At 37.6% G+C, this 20,512-nt stretch overlaps 1 protein-coding gene across 1 annotated transcript in view; it reads right to left on the bottom strand.

Moving 5' to 3' along the window:
- Positions 1–2,469: 2,469 nt before the first annotated feature.
- Galnt5 (polypeptide N-acetylgalactosaminyltransferase 5) overlaps positions 2,470–20,512 on the bottom strand; it is a 41,303-nt gene continuing 23,260 nt past the window's right edge. The window contains exons 4-10 of the mRNA XM_013028749.1: positions 19,093–19,228; positions 17,131–17,250; positions 14,363–14,480; positions 13,074–13,397; positions 8,481–8,561; positions 4,922–5,083; positions 2,470–2,645 (exon numbers count right to left, since the gene is read on the bottom strand). Of these exons, the coding sequence (XP_012884203.1) occupies positions 2,505–2,645; positions 4,922–5,083; positions 8,481–8,561; positions 13,074–13,397; positions 14,363–14,480; positions 17,131–17,250; positions 19,093–19,228 (1,082 nt within the window). The 3' untranslated portion in view covers positions 2,470–2,504. The remainder of the gene's footprint in view (positions 2,646–4,921; positions 5,084–8,480; positions 8,562–13,073; positions 13,398–14,362; positions 14,481–17,130; positions 17,251–19,092; positions 19,229–20,512) is intronic.

Raw genomic sequence — 20,512 nt, 5'->3', positions numbered from 1 at the left:
ATATTGAATTCCCATATGTTGTAATTGGGATCCTGGCCTCACTACCTTTGTTCAATCCCTACTACCGAATCAAGGTGTTTTTAATATCTAAGATTTGTGAATGTTTCCAAATGAGTGTGAGGAAGCTAATGATACTCGTGATCATGGGCACATGGTTATTTTGCAGCCTGTGATGACAGTAATTGAATGTCAGCAAGCATAACTGGTAGTTATGCTTGTAAGTTATGCTAGTAAGGATCCTCAAGTGTCCCTTTCAAAGGTTTTTTATTAAAAGCAAGACATGACTGAGTAGGATTTGATCTTTACATCTTAGGGTAATTGAACAAATATATAGTAAAATGGTTTTAAAACTTCTACCAAATATAAACGTGTGATATTAGAAAACATTCCTTTGTTCTATTGGCAGTATAGATTCAAATGTAGTTTTATAGATTCAAATAAATATGTCAAGGTAATGTCAAAGAGAACATCTACTATACAGATTGTAGAAACTGTTGAGGAAAACATTTGATTTTCTTTGGCTTGTATATTCAAAGATGTACATACCACTGATCTTTTTCTGAACTTGTTTTTATGAAAACTTTTTTTCAGTAAAAACAGAGACTCTACAGAATAGAGTGGGGAGAGCCCTCAATATCTCTAGTTACATGGAGAATTACACGAGGCTTTCAGCTAGTTCATTTTGGTGAGTAACTCAGTCAGTCCTTTGGCAACCAACTTGTGTTTTATTTCCTAGATGTTTTGGAAAGAATCATCTGATTTTTCTAGCTATTTTCTTCTTTCATCTGCAATTGCCCATTATTTGAATAAGACTTCTTAAGTATGTTCTCAGTGTGTAGGAATGCCTTCCCTTTCACACTCTTAGTTATACCTCTGCTTTTAAGCAATTAGCTGGAAGAGGAAGTAGAACATTACAAAAGAAGGTGAAACTAAAACTATGTGTTTTACCATCATCTCAAGTGAAGGAAGAGATACAGTGTGCTTTAATCTTAACAAGAATCAACATAACTGTCCTCCAGGGATGCTGCCTCCAGCTAAAAGGTTTGTGCATCTTTCTCAGGATTGCCCAGCAACAGGCTTGTTCAGACCAGTGGCCTGAACAGAAGAAAAGCCCTGTCTTTGGAGATCTGAATTGTCATTTTGATTCTCCCCCTCCATGGCCTGTGATTTTTAGGCAGATAAGTTGTCTTCAGGCATCAATATTCTTACTAACTGGATATGAAGGGTGTCCTGATTTCCAAGCTTTCTTCTAACGTGCCTAAGTATTTGGATCACAGATATTTTCCCCAGATTTGTCCATGTCATCCTTGGGCTCACACAGGGGGTCTGCTCTTTCTTCCCTCATTCAGGTCCTCTTCCTTCTCTGCCTAAATCTAGGGTAACTTTTTTTCCCCCAAGTCTCTCCCTAAGTCATGCACTTTTAGTGCTAAGCAACAGATTAAGCAATAGTGCTTGATCTAAAGTAGCACTTTAATTTTTTCATGTTTAAGAAATCTTAAGCATTGTTTTTGCTTTTTTGTTTCAATTCCACACTGAATTAAAATGTGCTTAGTGATGAAGTATATTATGATTTACTATACTGCATTGTGACCCAGCTTTTCCTTTCTTTGCCTTTTTAAAAAATACAAGTCTAGAAAGTTACAAGTAGGAACAATTTCTTAACTATACTTTTAAAAGCATAAGACAGAACTAAAACAATGTCCATGCCTAGAAATAGTCTAAAGACTTGTCTTTCTTAAAATATTTTCCACTGATTCAGACTGAGAAAAAATAGATTGTAATTTAAGAAAAATATGCCATTAGGTAAGGTTATCAGTAGTTATAAATACTATGTGAAACTGTTAGGTAAGCATAACTATAGCTATAGACTGATGGGACTTTGTTTACCTGTCTTCGGTCTTTTTTTTTTTTTTGGTTGGTTGTGGGGACTGAACTCTGGGCCTGGGCGCTGTCCCACAGCTCTTCAGCTTAAGGTTAGCGCCCTACCACTTGAGCCACAGTGCCACTTCCAGCTTTTTCTGCATATGTGGTGAGGAATTGAGCCCAGGGCCTCTAGCATGTGAGGCAAACACTAGACCACTCTACCACTGAGCCAAGTTCCAGGCCCTGTCTTAAGGACTTTTAGTCAACAGAAAGAAAGAAGTTTATATTTGAAGACAAAAAGCAGGCTATAAAGGACCAGGTTCTCATTGTGAGTCAACAGAGATGGTTATCTATAAACACAGAGATGAGTATCATTATGCTTCTCCAAGTTGCTTTCATTTCTGGTGACCTGTAAGGTTGCAGGATGAATTACTGCACAGGGCAAGAGGTAGGAAATTCCAAAGGCCACTTGAGGCTAAAAGGAGCTCAATTCAATGGTGTAGATATTTCCCTGAGTTATCTTTTGGTTCTTCAAATGCCATTACAAGTGAAAATTTAAACTACCACAAAGAAACATTTACCAACTTGACTGACATTTTCCCCGTATTTAATGGGCCTATGAGAAAAACATCTGTTCTTCTTTACTCATCATAGTATTTTTCAAATTTCCACTTTTGATAGGGCTTCTTTTGGTCACAAGTAGATACTTTCAAAGTCTTCTGAGAAAAATTTCCTTCCAAGCATAGCAACTGATGATAGTTTTCAAAAACCACGTGACTCATCTAAAGAGAAAAAAGGTCTGGGAGTAATCCAGAGTGAATCTGACAAGATGAATATTAAAAACTATATCTCTCCGCAAAAGAAAATAAGCAATTGGTTCCTTAGTTCGGGATTCCTGAACTAAATTAATGACATAAACCCAGATTTTTGAAAATAGTAAGTTTGTTTCTGTCTCAAACTAAATAATTATACATCTTGAAGCTATAAGATTTAATTATTTAGGAATTGTTTTTCTAGAGATATGTATTGTTTAAAGGTTAAAAGTTTCAGACAGTATTTATTTAATGTATTTGGTGGATGAAGTCTATTTCATTGTTGGTAGTAAAGAAAAAAAAAGTGACTATTTCTTAATTATATTCATGTGTTAAAATGCACATTTGTATTACAAAATGTGTGCAGAATGAATTTTTTATAGCTCTTCACTGTAATTTCTTTTCTTTTTTTGTCTTATTTCTTTTTTCTTGCCAGTCCTGGGGCTTGAACTCAGGGCCTGGGCTCTGTCCCTGAGCTTCTTTTGCTCAAGGCTAGCATTCTACCACTTGAGCCACAGTGCCACTTCTAGCCTTTTCTATGTATGTGGGTACTGCGGAATTGAACCCAGGGCTTCGTACATGCTATTCTCACTATAATTTCTGACAGCATATCATACCCAATACTCAGAATCCTGACTTCATTAGAAAAGTTATTAAAGATATTGCAGTGGACTTTATTATTTCTTAATATTTGATGATTATGGAATGACTGATAGCTTATTACTCTATACTTTTTTCTATAAATCTTCTTCATCACCAATATTTGTGACAAAGGCAACCTTAATTATAAAAAAGTAGCTCTAAGACAAGTGGAAGTGGCTCACACTTATAATCCTAGCTACTCAGGAAGCTGAGATCTGAGAATCACATTTGGAGACAGCTCAGGCAGACAACATATCTCCATATAACCACAAAAGGCCAGAAGTTTTCATGCCATCACACAAAAAGAGTTTTAAAATGCTTTATAAATTTGACCAAAATGGGTTTCCTTGCTGATGATATGGTAGAAAACTTGAGTCAGTCCTAAGGTTAATTCGGCCATCTCAAGATCCTGTGACAAAGCTCAGGACTCTGAGTCCTTTTAAGATTAAGCAGAATGGCTGCCACTTTGAAATGAATACAGTAGAACATGTTCTGGTAAATCTCTGGACAAGTCTCTTCTTTTTTTTAATGGTCCGGTCATGGGGCCTGAACTCTGGGCCTGGGCACTGTCCCTCAGCTCTTCAGCTCAAGGCTAGCGCTCTATCATTTGAGCCACAGCGCCACTTCCGGCTTTTTTCTTTTTGCTTATGTGGTGCTGAGGAATTGAACCCAGGGCCTCATGCATGCAAGACAAGCGCTCTACCACTGAGCCACCTTCCCTGCCCCACAAGTGTCTACTTATCCAGTAGTTTCTGCTGATTTCTCTGGTGTCTAGTTTCAGGCTATTGATTCACTATCCCTGAAGTCAAAGCCAGTGAGAGATGCACACAACCAGCTCCTGCAGGCTCCTGTACAACAGTGAAACCCCATTCTCTGGAACCATAGAGGATATGAAAAGAATCCTTGTGTGAAAAGTGGGCAGAATGAAGAACTAGGTTCATTCCAAAGTGCAGAGCTTTTAGTAAGCATGTGGCTTCTTGCTTTTACCTTGTACTGCGTTTATGGGTTTTGCTTGTACCAGAACAGACAACGTCAGCCTGTCAGTTATTTTTGGTATAATCAAATTACTTAGGAACAAGAAAAAACATCATAAAGCTTGGTAATTTTAAAATTATCCATATGGCCAGGCACCGGTAGTTCATGCCTGTAATCCTAGCTACTCAGAAGTCTGAGATCTGCGGATTGCAGTTCAAAGTCAGCCCAGGCAAGAAAGTCCATGAGATTCTTATCTCCAATAAGCCACTCAGAAAACTGGAAGTGGTGCTGTGGCTCAAGTGGTAGAGTGCTACCCTTGAGCTGAAGAGCTTAGGGACAGCTCCCAGGCCCAGAGTTAAAGCCCCATGACTTACAAAAAAGAAAAGAAAAGAAAATTAAAGAAAAGAAAAGAAAAATGATCCGTGTGATATAAATTTAAAAAAGAACACTAAAAAAAGATAACAATTCGCAAAAAATGCTTTTATCTCTGAGATAAACTCTAATACTGCCTCTATTGTCACATATACATTTAAAGTTGCTGACTGAAGAAACTGAAAAACAAGATTTTATGTCCTATTTGATCGAAAGTTGAATTTTTGATAAGGAAGGGGTACAAATATTTTGCTTACCAGTTCTGGATGAAAAAACGATGGTGCTTTATGTAGCCACCTGAACTCTTTGTTTTTGGCTTCACAAGGGTGCAGCGTTAGGGATCCTTTGTCAGTGATTGGAGCTAGGCACCATTCTCCATGCTTAATAAGTCTTAACCAAGTATAATTAAACTGTTGATACTGTAGGAGAAATGGACAAAGGAAAGATTGCTTCAGACATCAATCCTTGGTAGGGTCTCTGCCAAACCTGTTTTTTGTTAGCCGTATGTAAAAATATAGGAACGCTTATGTGTTCAAATCCTGGTGTTGCCACTTTCATTCTGAAAATATGAAAGTGTTATTTACCCTGTTTGAAGTGATAGAGAAAAATTATATGTATTTGACAGGAGAAACACTATTAAGTATATAGCATATAATGAACCTTTAATAAATACTAGTTGAGCTGGGCATTGGTGGTGCACACCTGTAATCCTAGCTATTCTGGAGGCTGAGACCTGAGGATTATGGTTCAAAGCCAGCCCAGGCAGGAAAGTCTGTAAGACTCTTATTTCCAGTTTACCACCAAAAGGTCAGAAGTGGAGCTATAACTCCAATCGTAGATGCTAGCCTTGAGCATAAAAGCTCAAGGATAGTGCCAGACCCAGAGTTCAAGCTCCACAACAGATACAATAACAATAAAAAAATAAACATTAGGTGTAACAATATCAGTTATTAGTACAATTAGTATATGTTTGTATGCAGAGTTGTTTCACATGTTCTGAACCTTAGTCAACTCTGGTACTTGAAGTATAGGAACATATTACACTATCATAGTTATATTACAAAGCCATGGACAGCTTCAAGGAGCTCAGTCAAAACATCAATTTTTTAAGTGGAAAATAAGATGCTTTCTTGTTTTGGACTATGAAGAAAATTGGACTCTGGTTGGCTTTGACTATGTAAAAAAAAGGGTAAAATCTTTCTCTGCTGCTCAAATAGACAACTGTCAGATTACTGCCATGTTAGCACCCACCTCCCTACCCTCAGTTCCTTGGAATAATTTTCCAGGAAGTGAATTTGGGGAGAGTTGACTATGTCTACAATAAATGCCAATTCAGGTTTTTCAGTTATGGAAAACATTTTAAATGGTTCTTTAACATTTACTCTAATGTGGCTTGGTCAAGGTATGGCCAGGCCATGGAAATTTGCTCTTTATACTACTACAAAAATGCTCAGGGAAAAATCGACTGCTGGAAAAATATATTGAAATGTTTTTGCTTAATCCACCATTAGCAATGTACCTGAGATTTTAAAATATCGTTTTATTGCTCTTATTGAGGTGCTATACATAGAGGTTGCCATTTCATAAGTCAGGTAATAAGTACAATTCTTTTTGAACAATGTTACCTTCCTTCATTTTCTCCCAGTTATCCCCTCCCATACTTCCCTACAAGTTGTATAGCTCATTTTCCATATAGTGTATACTTAGTACCATGACTGCATTTGTTCACCCATCTTCTCTCCATTTCTGGGACTCTCTCTGTGCCCTCCCCCAAGCCAAAAAAGAAAACCTTCAAAGCAAAACCAAACACCATTACTGCCACCAACAACAATTAAAAAATGTTTCTGTTTCCTGGGATTTGTTTTGATAAATAGTACTTTCAATGTTCAGAGAATATGCCTAAGAGTACCTTCTTTTAATCTGCTTGTGTATGAATGTCTAGAGTCCTATGTGAGTTATTAAGTCCAGTTGTATTCTAACTTACACATATGAGAGAAAACATGCACTGTTAGTCTCTCTGAGCTAGACATATTAAATTGAAACCATTGTGTTGGACTTTACCCTCCTCAAAGGCTCATGTCTGGAGCAATAGTGGTTGAGATATTGGATAGTGCTAGTTAGAGATGGTGAATCTCAGTCGACCATGACCCTACTAAGTCTTAATTGATATTAACATACTCCACAAGTGATTTGTGTAGACATAAAATATGAGATTCATAAACATATATTAAAAGGAAGTTATTTTGTTACTAAGATAAGCTAGATAGTATTTTGAAAAGGGGAGCTCGATTCTTTAAAAAGTTAATAACTAGGTAAGAAAAGGTATAAGGCTTGATGCTTCAATCTGAGCAATTTATTCCTTTGAATACTGTAGTTCTGGACTTGGTTTTAAACCTTATTAATTCTGCCCACACCAAATTAATTTCTCCTATCTTCCTGTCCCTTTTACTGAACAAACAAAATTCAGAAGCTAAAAATGATGAGCAAGGAAAAAAGGAAAGGTAGGTTTTATAGGTTTTATAGAAGTTAAGGGCTACATTATTCTACTCGCCTTTCCTCACCTTCTGTACAGAGACTCAATGGTAATGAAAAACAGAAGCTGGGTTTTCAGATGAAATACGGGTTACTAATGCATGAAGTTTCTACAGTGTTTAGTCTTGAAAAAGCGCATTATGTAGTATCTCATATAATGTAGACAAATCATGGAGTTGAGTTACAGTTTATGACTATTTTCTATTTAAGTTATTAATAAGAGTTATGTCTTGCAATTAATTTTTGACACATCTGTCTGTCTCCTATGTTCCCTAATTAAGAAAAAGTTTCCTTGGCTTCAAGTTTACAACCCATAGCCAACTTATAGTCATAGAGATGCCTTTTCTTCTCAGTAACTTTGAAGTAAGAGTTAGAGATGGGGTATGGTAGAAAAGATAAGTTGGATCTGCAAGTCAAAAGTAAGAATAAGATTCACTAAGCCTAGACTACCATTGCACAATAATTTCTCTACTGTGTGGTCTGTAATCACTGGGGGATGATTTTTGCTCATGAATCAGTGTTCCTGTGAGTCCAATTTGGCACCCAAAGTAGGTAACTGTTCCCACAGCTTGTAGATCTGTTAGGGAGCATATGTTGGAAAGCGAGGTGTGATAGCACAGACCTCACCTCCAGCCCTGCAGGAGGAGTTCCTGTTCTGATTTTCCTGGCCCCACTTGTTTCTTAACCATTGTGCTGAGTTTGTGGGAGTCTTACAAAGAATTTTCTGTTGTTGGGCTTCTGTTATTCTCTTAAGATGCAGGAAGATGGCAGGGGATAAGAAAATGGTGTCAGAGAATAAAATAGCTCCCTTAGAGTGATTATTTAGAAATATGCCTTTGTCTTATTTACTATCTTATCTTCACAAGGTGTTTTACAGTTTTGTTTCTATTATTACAGGAAACATTTGCAGAACACTAAGTATTAATTATTGTTCCTATGGATTATTCATTTTGGTCTTATGCCAGCTCTGAAGATAGTGTAATTACTACCATTTATTCAAATGTTAAAGTATCTACATAAGGTAACAAGTTTGTAGCTAAAGGAGCAGGCCTGGCTCTATCCTGGACCTAGTGGATTGACTTTCGTGTTCACACTTTCCCTTTCTTGGTTACTGCTTTTCATTTAGTAGTGAAGTCTCTTATACCAGCCATGTGATTATATCAAAATTTAGAGATTAATTATGCATTTCTACTGAGTGAAAACAAATTTCTCAAGTGAGCAATGAATATGTCAAACATTGTACCTATTGACTACCATGAGATGTAAAACCCCAGCTGATCATACCTTGCTGCTGGCATCACAGTCTCCCAGAACGGCTGTGAAATTTTCAATGGAAATGCATTTTCCCAAGGCTACATTAATAAGCTAGAAAGTAGAATATAAATTAAGAATTAAGAAAAACATAAAATAGAACAAGAGCATTCAGACATGTCTAGAAACCAAAGAATGTAAAACTATAATAAGGTTAAGAGATGGTTAACTTAATAGCTTAGCATTACTTAGCACTATGCAATTTTATTGGTTGCTAGCTCTAACAGAGGCATAATGTAATCTTGCTAAAGTACAGCTTCAATCTGTCAATTTAGGACTGTGATTCAGTCACAGAGCCAACAAACAGAAGCTTTTAATTAACCCTTTCCTGGGATGCTGAATGGCGAATGAACAAAAGGTGGCATGGGACATAGTTAGCTTTTGAATTTATCTGATACAGATATTAAACAGTGACTCATACTAGCAATTTAATTAAACCAAGAGTTACGGGCCACATTCTTTGGTTGGCCTCTCTACATTATCTGACCACTTAGACACTGAATCACAGATAAATTGAGTCCTTCAAAGAACAGACGATACCAGCTGATTCCTTGTCAAAATCTTCCTAATGACTGAAGCAAGCTACAATTCATTACAGGAAAGTCATGAAAGCTAAAATAGGGGCAAGTGTAAAGGCACTTTCTGGCAGGCTGTCAGGTTCTTAATAGATTCATAGGCTCAAATATGGAGGTAGCTTTCTACATATTTAATGCAGAAAAAATGCTGATTCCCTTGCCCTCTATGACATCTTGGGCAGGGCTAATGAGATAGGGATAATAATGCAATTTATGCTTCTCAGATTTCTAGAAAAGCTCTGAAGAACAAGCTCTCTCTTATTGGTGCCAGGAAAGTCTGTTGAGGTGGAAGGTAATAGCATTGCATGTATCTGTTCTTGCTCTGAGAGCCTGACACAGAGTTCTGACTCTGGAGTGTTGTGGCTCTGTAGGCTGCTAACTTTCCTAACAGGACCAGTGGCTTGGTCCCCATGTTTATATACCTAGCTTAGCTTGGTAGAAGGTAAGGGTCAGCTTTAGGGATCAGTAACTACAGAATAAAGAAAACAGAGAGTGAAACTGTATTTTCATTTTTATTTTTTTTGTCGGTCATGAGACTTGAATTCTGGGCCTTGGTACTGTCCCTCAACTCTTCAGCTCAAGGCTAGCACTTTACCACTTGAGCCACAGCGCCACTTTCAGTTTTCTGGTGGTTAATTGCAGATAAGAATCTCATGGACTTTCCTGCCTGGGCTGGCTTTGAACCATGATCCTCAGATCTCAGCGAGAGCCATCAGCACCTGGCTGAAACTGTGATCTTGCTCATAAGAGCATGAGAAAAACCTGGACATGTCTAAGTCACAGAGTTGGATTGAGATCTTGTATATTGAAATGAAAAAATAGACTCTCTCTCTCTATCTATCTGATAGATAGATTAGTGTAGGAAAACCAATTTCACTCATTATCCCAGGTATACTATCAGGAAGTTAGCTTTTTCCTGGGAATCTTCTTTATATTAGGGAAGGAATCCTCACTGACTTTCAAGATGTAGATGCAAACATTAAAAATAATACCAGCCTGGTAATTTCTAGATTGACAGACTCAGAAAACCCCAAAGCAATTCTAGAGAAACAGATCTCCATTAAAACCCCTCAAATCAGGTCTATTCACAATTTGAAATGACAAATATGGAAGTAGACAATCCACAAGTAGTCAATGTGAGCAGTCACCATACACAGAAGGAGCAACCACATAAGCTTACAAACTGGAGAGTGAACAGAAATACAGGAAATTAGAACAACTCAGCAGGGAAATCATGTCTCCATTTTTCTCTGGCTCTCAGCTGAGATCTTATAAACTCCTGCATTTGTGGATCACATAGAAAATATTTTATCTTCAATCAAATTTTAAGAAGTCTAGTTCCAACACAATTGAGCAGGTTGTCTTACTCCAGAAATTCTCAGAACCATCAGAGTGTTAGTGCTGAGCTTGCTGCTCAGAAGACATTGAGTGTTTCCCAGATTCATGTGACTGTGGACTTAACACAATTAACCTTGATCAAGATGGTATTTGGGAGCACTCAGTGTTACAGTTTTCTTTATTTTTATTTGATATAAATCCTTTCTCTAAGTGCTGAAAAGTACTGAAAGGAGAGGGAAAACTCTTCTGTCCCCCTGTCCTCTTTTTGTAGGTGTCTCTTTTCCTTCTTATCAAAATTCTGGGGGAAACATTTTCTTCCCATGGAAATGACTTTCAAAATATTAAGCAATGTTTAAATTATATTAAATGTTTAATTATGAGTAGCTTTAATTTTTCATTTTTAAAAGAGAGTGTTATTCAAGCTGGTGTTATAAACCATTTCAAACCATTTTGCTTTTTTAAAATTAACCAGTATGTAGATTATCTGTGTTGATTTCATTTTCCATTTCAGAAGATGAGAATTCTCCATAGTTTACTAGAAATTGTTAAATTTTAGGCTATGGGCTATTGGTTAATATTGTAGTACAATGGAAAAGTACATTATTGATTAGGTTAATTTCTTCATTTAAAATATATGGGTTCTACAATATTTAATATATTGTTTTAAAAACCTGAAAGAACTTTCACTGAATGTAAATTTCTAAGTATGTATGCTGGAAGATATGCAGCAACATGGAACAAGTAGCAAAAAGATGCGCTTTATTTTCTTAAAACTTTTCAAGATGACTTATCCAAAGTAATAGTCCAGTCAATAACTTTATGTTACCTAGAGAAAGGTCCCAATTTTGTGTAATGGTGATAACACTCCCTATTAGTTGCTTCAAAGGGAGCAAATGATATCTTCATTAACATTTATCTAAGGAAGACAGCAAAGAAGAAAGTAGAAAGAAGGGAGGTGTTAAAATCATTTTAAAAATGTTTTCTGCATTTTAATATATTGTTTAGCCATCTGCAAAAAGCTTCCTTTAGGCAAGCTCTTCAAAAATATTATAACTCTCACACAGTTAACATTAAACTAGAGCCAAAAGGTAGTTTTCTAGTTCCCTCTGGTGGTTAAAATTCAGTAATGCTCTTGTTGAAATTCTGTTAGAAAAATGTACTATGTAGAAATGTTTCCTCTGCTTTCTGGTCAGGGGATGCAATTTTATTAAAAAAAATATATTTTATAGTTATATTTAATGTCGCTACTAAAACAGCGTGTAAAAGGTGTTCTTTCTAATGATAAAATAACATGTTGAGCCCCTGAATTAGTTGCTATTTGATTGTGATCAACAAAGTTGACTTTTTTTTTTTTCCAGACTAGGGGCTTGAACTCAGGGCCTGGGCATTGTCCCTGAGGTTTTGTGTTCAAGGATAATGTTTTAGCACTTTAAATCATACCTTCATTTCTGTTTTTTTTTTTTTTTGGTGGTTATTTCGAGTTACATAAGAGTCTCAGACTTTCTTGCCTGTGCTGGCTTGGAATTGCAATCCCCAGATTTTAGCCTCTTAAATAACCAGGCATGAGCCACCAGTGCCTGATGAAAATTAATAATTTTTGAATTATGTTTTTGTAAATACATATGAGACTTGCTTATATGTAGCTTGTTTGTTCAGTCAAATTTTATGAAACCAGACTTAGTTTCCTGTATTTCACACCTTTCCTAGATTTCTCTGATATAGTCAAAGTGAATGGCCCATTCCATGGGACATGTCCTCATGTCTTGCCATGTTCTTCAATGAAGTTTCATTCCTACAGTGGGTTTGAAGAGACTTTCTTCTAGGTTCTCCTCTTCCTAGGTTGCTCTTAACTTGGTATCCTATGCAACCTGTTTGGCTTAACTTCTTCCCTTTGCTACCACCCCTTGTGCTCTTTATTTGGAGCTTAAATCCCTCATTATTCCTAATTGTGTCATTGCTCAATAACTACTGATTAAATTCAAGGCAAATAAAGAAAAAGAAATGAAAGGAAAAAAGAAGGAAGAAAGAGAAGGAAGGAAGGAAATAATAAACTCTTTACCTACCTTCCCGTTCTTCCTCCATAGCTTGACAACAACATGACTCCTTTTCCATACTTGAATGCCTCTATCCAATCTTAGACGTTCACAGATCATAGCTGTACCTTCTATATCGTTCCCTCTTTCTCAGAGCGTGGCTGATGCTTTGTGTTTCAAATCAAGGTTTCAAAATCTCCTCTACAGATTTCTTAATCACATTAACTTAGAAGTACCCACCTCTTATGACCTGTCCCCTAAATAAGAGCTCATGCATTTTGTAATTATACTTGCTCAATTGTTCATTATCTTTCTTCCCTACTCCACTTTAAGTTTCAAAAGAATAGCCTGAATCTGCTTCACTAACCATTCTGTTATCGAATGTGGGAATGAAGACGGGTTGGCCAGGCAGATATGGAAGTGTTCAGTGAACATGGCCTCCTTCCTCAAGTTTACATGTCATTCTCAACTCAGCTTTGTCTTCCTGACACTCATACTTGTTACTGATTCATAATATAAAATATAAATAATATAGTGTAATATGATCATTCATTTGCATACATTTTTGATAGTCTTTTGTTGCTTTTATCAAATAAGACAAAATTGCCACATGAACTTACCACACCACCAGCTCGTACCACAGGAGCCTTTAAGTCAGGAAAGACATTCTCCAAGTACCACTTAAAACTTTTGCATTTCAGTTTCTTTCGAAGTTGTCGCTGTTGGGTGAGGTTACCCACGTCCAACCCTTGGTTGATGAGGTGATCCCCATGGCCATAAAACAGGTCCTTGTACTCATCCATCCACACCTCAGCCACCCGCACCAGGTTCCGTTCCACTGTCTTCATGCGGTCTTTGGGGAAGGAATATGGGTTGTCATTTCTGAATATGTGACCTACTCGGGAGCAGGGAATGATCTCAATCTCGCCACCACACATCCATACCTAGGACAATTTCATGATAAATACCAATTATCAAAGGGTTGTTTATACATGGTAGACAATTAACAATAGTAAGGAACCACCTGGCAATTTTGTTTCTTTGTGCTTTGAGTAGAGAAAACGCTTTTCAACAGAGAAAACACTTCTGAAAAAGAAAATTCAACTCAGAAGTCTTATTTAGGTTTTGACTCTTGCTGGGATGGACCATTTTAGGATTAATACAATGAAATGTTTTACCTTCCTAACCTGCCTTTTCCTTCTGTATAGAACTTTCCTGTGTTCTTACTTTGGTTGAATTGGGGAAAGGTAAATGGATGTCCATTTGTTCCCCTTCCCAAAATCCTTGGGAGAACCATAGGAACTGCCAAGTTCTCTTCCTTCTAATACACACTGCCACACAGCAAAGCAGCTGCTTTTGGATGCTCGCTATTGTTGTCACTGCCAAGGCTTTCTAGGTATCAGTCAGTGATAGTATAGATGTAATGAAGTATCTAAGTTGCTGTGTATAACTAGATGTCCTTGGCCTGTTGATGACCTTTGCTCTAGGTAGTTTTATACTTGTGGCATTTGTGTCCTCCAGGTGACTCACTATGGAATAGTTACTTCCAACACATTAGAGAAATATTTATGAGCATTATTTAGTTATCAACATGTATCCCAGAGTTATTTCATATCAAATATAGACCTGTAGCATTTATGCTGAAGGCAGAACACAATTTCTTGCCTATTTAGATGGGGCAAAATTTCACTGCCATGAAACATGAAGGAACACTAATAAATTTCACAACAGTGATTGCTTCTTTTAAATTCAGCCTGGGATATAAAAAAATAATTCAGAGACCCATTTTTAATGTTAATGAAATTTCCTCTCAGTGATAGACATATACTTCACTGTATTAGTAAAATAAAACTTAAAAAAAGGACAAACTCTTTCATGGAAAGAAAAATTGGGAAATACTTGGCAATACCTTGAATGAGAGCTCCATATTTTCTCCACCCCAAACATCAAGGCCAGGGTCATAGGTTCCAAGTTCAAAAAAGTAATTTTTATCTATAGAAAATAATCCACCTGCCATGACAGGGCACCTATGGAAAGAAAAGATTGATTTTTTAAACTGTATATCCTGGGAGCCCTGCTTTCAGAGTCGGTCCTGTGTGAGCTTGTATTGGAGTTAGGAGAATTTTCCAAGTGCAGAGAGGTCTTCAGATGAAGTGCACCAGGATTTAAGTGCCGAGCTCTCTAAATATGATGTCACGGCTTGATTAGACCAGCAACGAGACCCCAGAATTGGGAAACCTATTTGTCTTATAGTCTGTCACAAATTCCCTATTTGTCTTATAGTCTGTCACAAATTCTCTAGGAGATTTGTGACAGACTATAAGACAAATGGGCACTATATATATAGGCATATATATGTATTTGTGTGTGTGTGTGTGTGTGTGTGTGTGTTCTCTCTAGGCTAGCACTCCAATATGTAAGCCATACCTCTATATCTGGCTTTTTGATGATTAATTGGATATAAGACTCTCACAGACTTTCCTGCCCAGGTTGGATTCAAACTCTGATCCTCACATTTCAGTCTTCTGTTTTAGCTAAGGTTACAACAACCATGAATCACCAGTGCCTGTCTTCTAGCCAGAAGTATTTTATACAAAACTTATTTCAAGTCCAGTTAGATGTACTGTATAAGTACTATCAATGCACTAATTCAAACTGTAAAAGTCCTCTAAGTGTGTACCATGACAAAAACACTGCAACACAGTCCACCGACTAGCATGAGGTGCATCTGTGTGGTTCACACATAGGCAGTCTGGCTTGACTCTGTGCCCTAGCACTCCACGGTGCTGCTTCTCACCCACTGGCACACTTGACTGGCAGCTTGTTATATGGCAAGCACTGTTGGAAGCACTTCCTATTTAGAATCAGATTTAATTAGATAATCTATTTAAGTATAGCTGCTTCTAGTAGTCTTTACATAGAAATGAAGTGTTCACTAAGGATCTCAAAAGAGTTTAAGTAAAAATTTCAGGTTCACACCACTAGTAGGTAGTAGTTGTGATGAAGACTCAAAGTGACTGACTGCAGAACCTTCCCAGCCAGTACTGATCATGAGGAAAGAATTGATATTTTAGTCAGCAGTTTGTCAAGGCAGTGACGGACCACTTCTTCTGGTGGGCATTGCTGAGCCAACTCCGATAGTAGCCATGGTAGCGAGAACATGCTTTGTGTTAAGGGCATTCTGCCTTGCACCTCTCTCCCCTTTCCAACATTTATGTATAGATTCTGTCTGTGTCTCAGTTCTCTCTACCAGATTATTCACAGTGCATCTCTAGTATTATAGTGGACATAATTTGAAGTCAAAATGTGAATGTCAGAAAAGCACAGTGGTCCTCTAGATGTGGGACTCGAACAAGTGAATCAAATTCAGACAGATCTAGATTTGAAGCTCCAATGCTCCTATTAACTGTCTAACCCTGGGGAAAGTTACTCTTCATATGTTTCAACTTTTCCACTACACAATGTAGATACTCTTACTCTTCTATGAATATATAGAGAGGGTTAATAGCCCTGCACAGAGTATATTAATTGGTAAAACTTCCTCTTTACTCCCTGGGATACTGACTCTGACGGCATCACACCTGGCAAAGGTGTGATGTGACAATGCACAGCCTGATCTTGTCTTTCTTGTGGGATTTGTGGGATTTAAATTCTATTTCTATCTCTAACAGGGAACAATTACTTGAAGACTTTGTTCTGCCTGGGACTGGCCTGTCCTATAGGTCTAGTCTTGTAGGAGTAGTAAGAAACCCCTACTTTTTGCTTCAAGTTCAAGTTCAAGTTGCATTCTTGACTAATTTCTCTAGTGATAAAGCTCTTTGTGTATGTTTGTGTGTGTGTGTGTGTGTGTGTGTGTGTGTGTGTTTGTCTGTCTGTCTGTCTATCTGTCTGTCTTCAGACTTGATTGAACTCAGGACTTGGATGTTTTCTGAGCTTTTGTGCTCAAGACCAGCACTGTATCATTTGAGCCACAGCTCTGTTTCTGGATTTTTGGAGGTAAGAGTTTCATGAGTTGGCTTCAAACTTTGATCCTCAAATTTCAGCCTCTTGACTAGTTAAAGTTACAGGCATGAGCCACTGATGCCTGACTAATGCTCATGCTTTAATTGATATTGATCTTCTGTGTCTCTTTCTTAATTGGTTTGCTAAATTTGGACCTGTGTCATGAGAGGACAGAATGAGATTTTGAAAGAAAATTTTACCCTAGCTACTACTGCAGTATCTCTAATATTGTTATTTACCCTTTCTTGCTTTTACTCTTGCTTATGTTAATACAGTACATTCAACTAGTTTGGTTCTTCAGTTATCAATCTCAGAGTAAAGAAATACCATTGGCTGATTTCTTTAGGTTCAGAGGTGAATTGGATACACTTAAAAATATGTATTAGTAGTGGAAAACTAATTTCTCAGGAAAACCTTACTTGCTTTGGTAAGCTGTTAGACCTTTCATTTTTTTTTTTTGAGATAGGTCTCAGTATGTACAGGATGACCTCAAACTCTTCTCTCTTCCTAAGCTTTTGGAGTGCCAGGTTTATAGTACCACTCAGTCATTGCAGGCTTAGCCTGTATTTCTGGATGTTCTATAGAAAGATAGCATGTAGATGTTCTATGAAATTCTTTTTTTTATCTTTTTAAAAAGCTATGACTGCCCCCTAATCTTAAATTTCACACACTTACCTTATTATATCAGTTTCTTTAATCTTTTTTTTTGCAACCACATCAGGGGGAATTGTTCTCCAACCAAAGTTCATGGGCCATGTGAAGATGCCTCTTTGAAAATTGTCCACCGTCATGTAACTAACCCAAGAAACAAAGTGGTGACCAAAGTGATTATTCAATTACCTGTTGCTAAAGTCGCTATCATATATTTCCATTTATTAAGGATATAAACTGTATATATCCTAGGTGTTAAATAATGCAAATGATAATGGGGCATTTGTGGCTCATGTCTCTAATCCTAGCATTCAGGAGGCTGATATCTGAGAATCCTGGTTTTTTTTTAATTTTCCTTTTTTGTGAACATACTGTACAGAGGGGTTACAATTAGATGGGCAAGATAATGAGTACATTTCTTATCAAGCATTGCAGCCTCCTCCTTTGTTTACCCTTCACATCCCGTCCCAGCCTCCCTCTCGCCCCCCCATCTTCCCCCCCCCCCCCCCCCCCCGCCCCGCACCAAAGTTGTAAAGTTCGTTTTCGACATGACAACTTGTACTTCTCATTGTTGCAACAAGTCAACCTGTATCCTTAAACGACTTGTTTTTCCCCATGAGAATCCTGGTTTAAAGCCAGTCTGGGCAGAAAAGTCTCTGAGACTCTTAATCCCCAATTAAGCACCAATATGATGCCAGAAGTGGCTCTGTGCCTGAAATGCTAGAGTACTAACCCTGAGCAAGAAAGCCCAAGAACAGTATCCAGGCCCTGACTTTAAGACCCAGGACCAGCACACACACACACTCACACACACACACACACTCACATTCACATACACATACACAATGCACACATTTTGAGTTGTTTTTGCTGTTTGTGGGTAAAGGAGCACTTAGTAATATCTGGGATTCGATAGATTTGGTGAATTTAGCCTTGAGACTTATTCCTTTGCACAACAGGAGGTTATAAAATAATTTCAGATCATCCTTATATTGCTTACTTTTAATTGATAGTTTTCTTTAAATAACATCTTGGTCATTTTTGAGAAAGAAAGAAGCACTATATATGTATATACAAATATGTTTCATTTAAAAACAACTAGACTGGGGAAAAAGGACTACTTTGGGGTTTAATTGAACATAAATAGGAATGCATTAGAGAACAAGCCATTCAATTCAGATTGGCAAATTGATTATTGGATTATATATTGCTGTCTATCATACATTTTCATTTGTTGAGTGGAAGTATATATCTCTCAGATTAAAAAAAAGCATGTACTGTAATATGACCTCCCCCTTTTACTACTTGTGGGCACAGATGCACTTAACAATGTGTGGGAGGATCAGAAAGAATGACATTGCCTCATTTGTTAGGAAATGGAAAAACTTGGAAAAAATTATATTAAGTGAAGTAAGCCAGACCCAAAGAAACATAGGTCCCATGGTTTCCCTTATTTGCAATATCTAGTATATGTATGAGTCAAGCAGAAAAGGTCAGATAATGTGATGTCAGGAAAATGAACCCTTAGATATGTATTTTAATGTTTTTTCTTTCATGCATGTGTTTCTAACGCATTTATAAGATTATCTCTTTGTTGCTTTGTATGTCCCTCCCCCACAGTATAACCCCTGCTTTCACTATATTGGATGTCAGTATAACTTGTGGAGGAGATGGGGAAAAACCAGTTGTTTAAGGATACAGGTGGATCTGATGCAACAATGAGAAGTACAAGTTGTCATGTCCAAAACGAGCTTTACAACGTCGGTGTGGGGGGGGGGAAAGGGGGGGAAGGAGAAGGATTGGGATTGGGGGGGAGGCTGGGAAGGGATGGTGAAGGGTAAACAAAGGAGGAGGCTGCAATGCTTGGTAAGAAATGTATGCATTATCCTGCCCATGTAATTGTAACCCCTCTGTACAGTAAGTTCACAAATAAAATAAAATAAAATTAAAAAAAAACAATGTGTGGGAGGGACATAACCCTTTTACCTCATGTCTTTGTCATTGATCACTTCTATGACTGGACAGGCGACTTTTTTTCTACTTAAATAAATTCTTTCCAGAAGAGGTTCCAACCAACCAACATTACATTCAATGTGAGAATCTAGGAATGTCAACACATCACCTAGGGAAAAATAAACAAAATTGTTTGAAAATAAAATGTAGTGAGTGTGTATGCTTCAGCTTCAACAGTTTAAGGATGGCTTCAGAAATGTGGTTATAAAGATAATAGTCTTACTAACTCATTGAAATCCTGGTTCCTATCATTCTTTTTTTATACTGATATTAAGAAACTTTAAATAATGGGGTGTTGTGAGGCTAGTATCTTCTATGTGGGGAAACACTTGAGAAAGAAAGTACCACTTAGGGTACTTCATACCAAGTGGGTATGAAGTAAGCCTCTGAAAGGAATATTTAGTATTGAGTGTGGTTACCAAAGTTTATTCTAAGGAGTGTGGATCTCATTAATTCTGAGGGTTGATGACAGAATTTTTTTCAGAAGAATACATGAATTTTGGTATTATAAGTAAGGCCACAGAAATGGTGAAGAGCAGCAATCATTCCACACATGATTAAAGTGGAAGAACTAGCAAGACTGGCAGGTGTGAAGAGAGACAAGGCGGGAGAGGGAAGAGCGGAACTGTTGCTGAGTGAGTAGGTATGATATTTTGTGTATGCAAGATGAAAACAGTTCTCGAGATTTGATGTATGGCTGTGTGAATGTACTTAGTACTATGAACTGTACACTTAAAAATGATTGGGATGACACATTTTATGGGATGAATACTTTACCACAATAAAAAAAAGCTACAAGAGAAAAGGAATCTCTCTCTTCCAATGGAATCTCCATTGCATGTGCAATGCTTTAAAGTGATGCTATTTGAGTGTGTGAGTGTGTGTGTGTGTGTGTGTGTGTGTATGCATGCATGTGTGAAATTCCCGATATCTTGAGGAACAGTGCACTTGGCCCCTGTCTCAAACCATCTGCATGGTCCTTCAGGCCCAACACAGGTAGTTAGGAAGGCTTTACTTGACAAGCCTCAGTTACAGAGAAAGTTGTCCTCCCATGCCAGATTAGCAGTCTCTAAAGGAATTCTAGTCATCATCTCAGGCTCTTCCCATTCTGCAAATAACCTGTTATTTTTTCTGCATTCCTAGCCCACGTGCCTTCATTCAGAGACTTTCTTAGGCCAAAGACTACCTTTGGGCGTGGAATGAGTTTTGAAGTTTTCTCATTGTGTGTGTGTGTTTTATTTTTATTTTTCGTCCAGTTGTGGGGCCTGAACTCTGGGCCTGGGCACTGTCCCTCAGCTCTTCAGCTCAAGGCTAGTGCTCTACCACTTGAGCCACAGTGCCACTTCCAGATTTTTTTTTTCCTTTTTGCTTGTGTGGTGCTGAGGAATTGAAC

Source organism: Dipodomys ordii, unplaced genomic scaffold (genome assembly GCF_000151885.1).
Source record: "Dipodomys ordii isolate 6190 unplaced genomic scaffold, Dord_2.0 Scaffold5, whole genome shotgun sequence".
Classification (NCBI taxonomy): domain Eukaryota; kingdom Metazoa; phylum Chordata; class Mammalia; order Rodentia; family Heteromyidae; genus Dipodomys; species Dipodomys ordii.
This window is presented reverse-complemented; position numbering and strand designations above follow the sequence as displayed.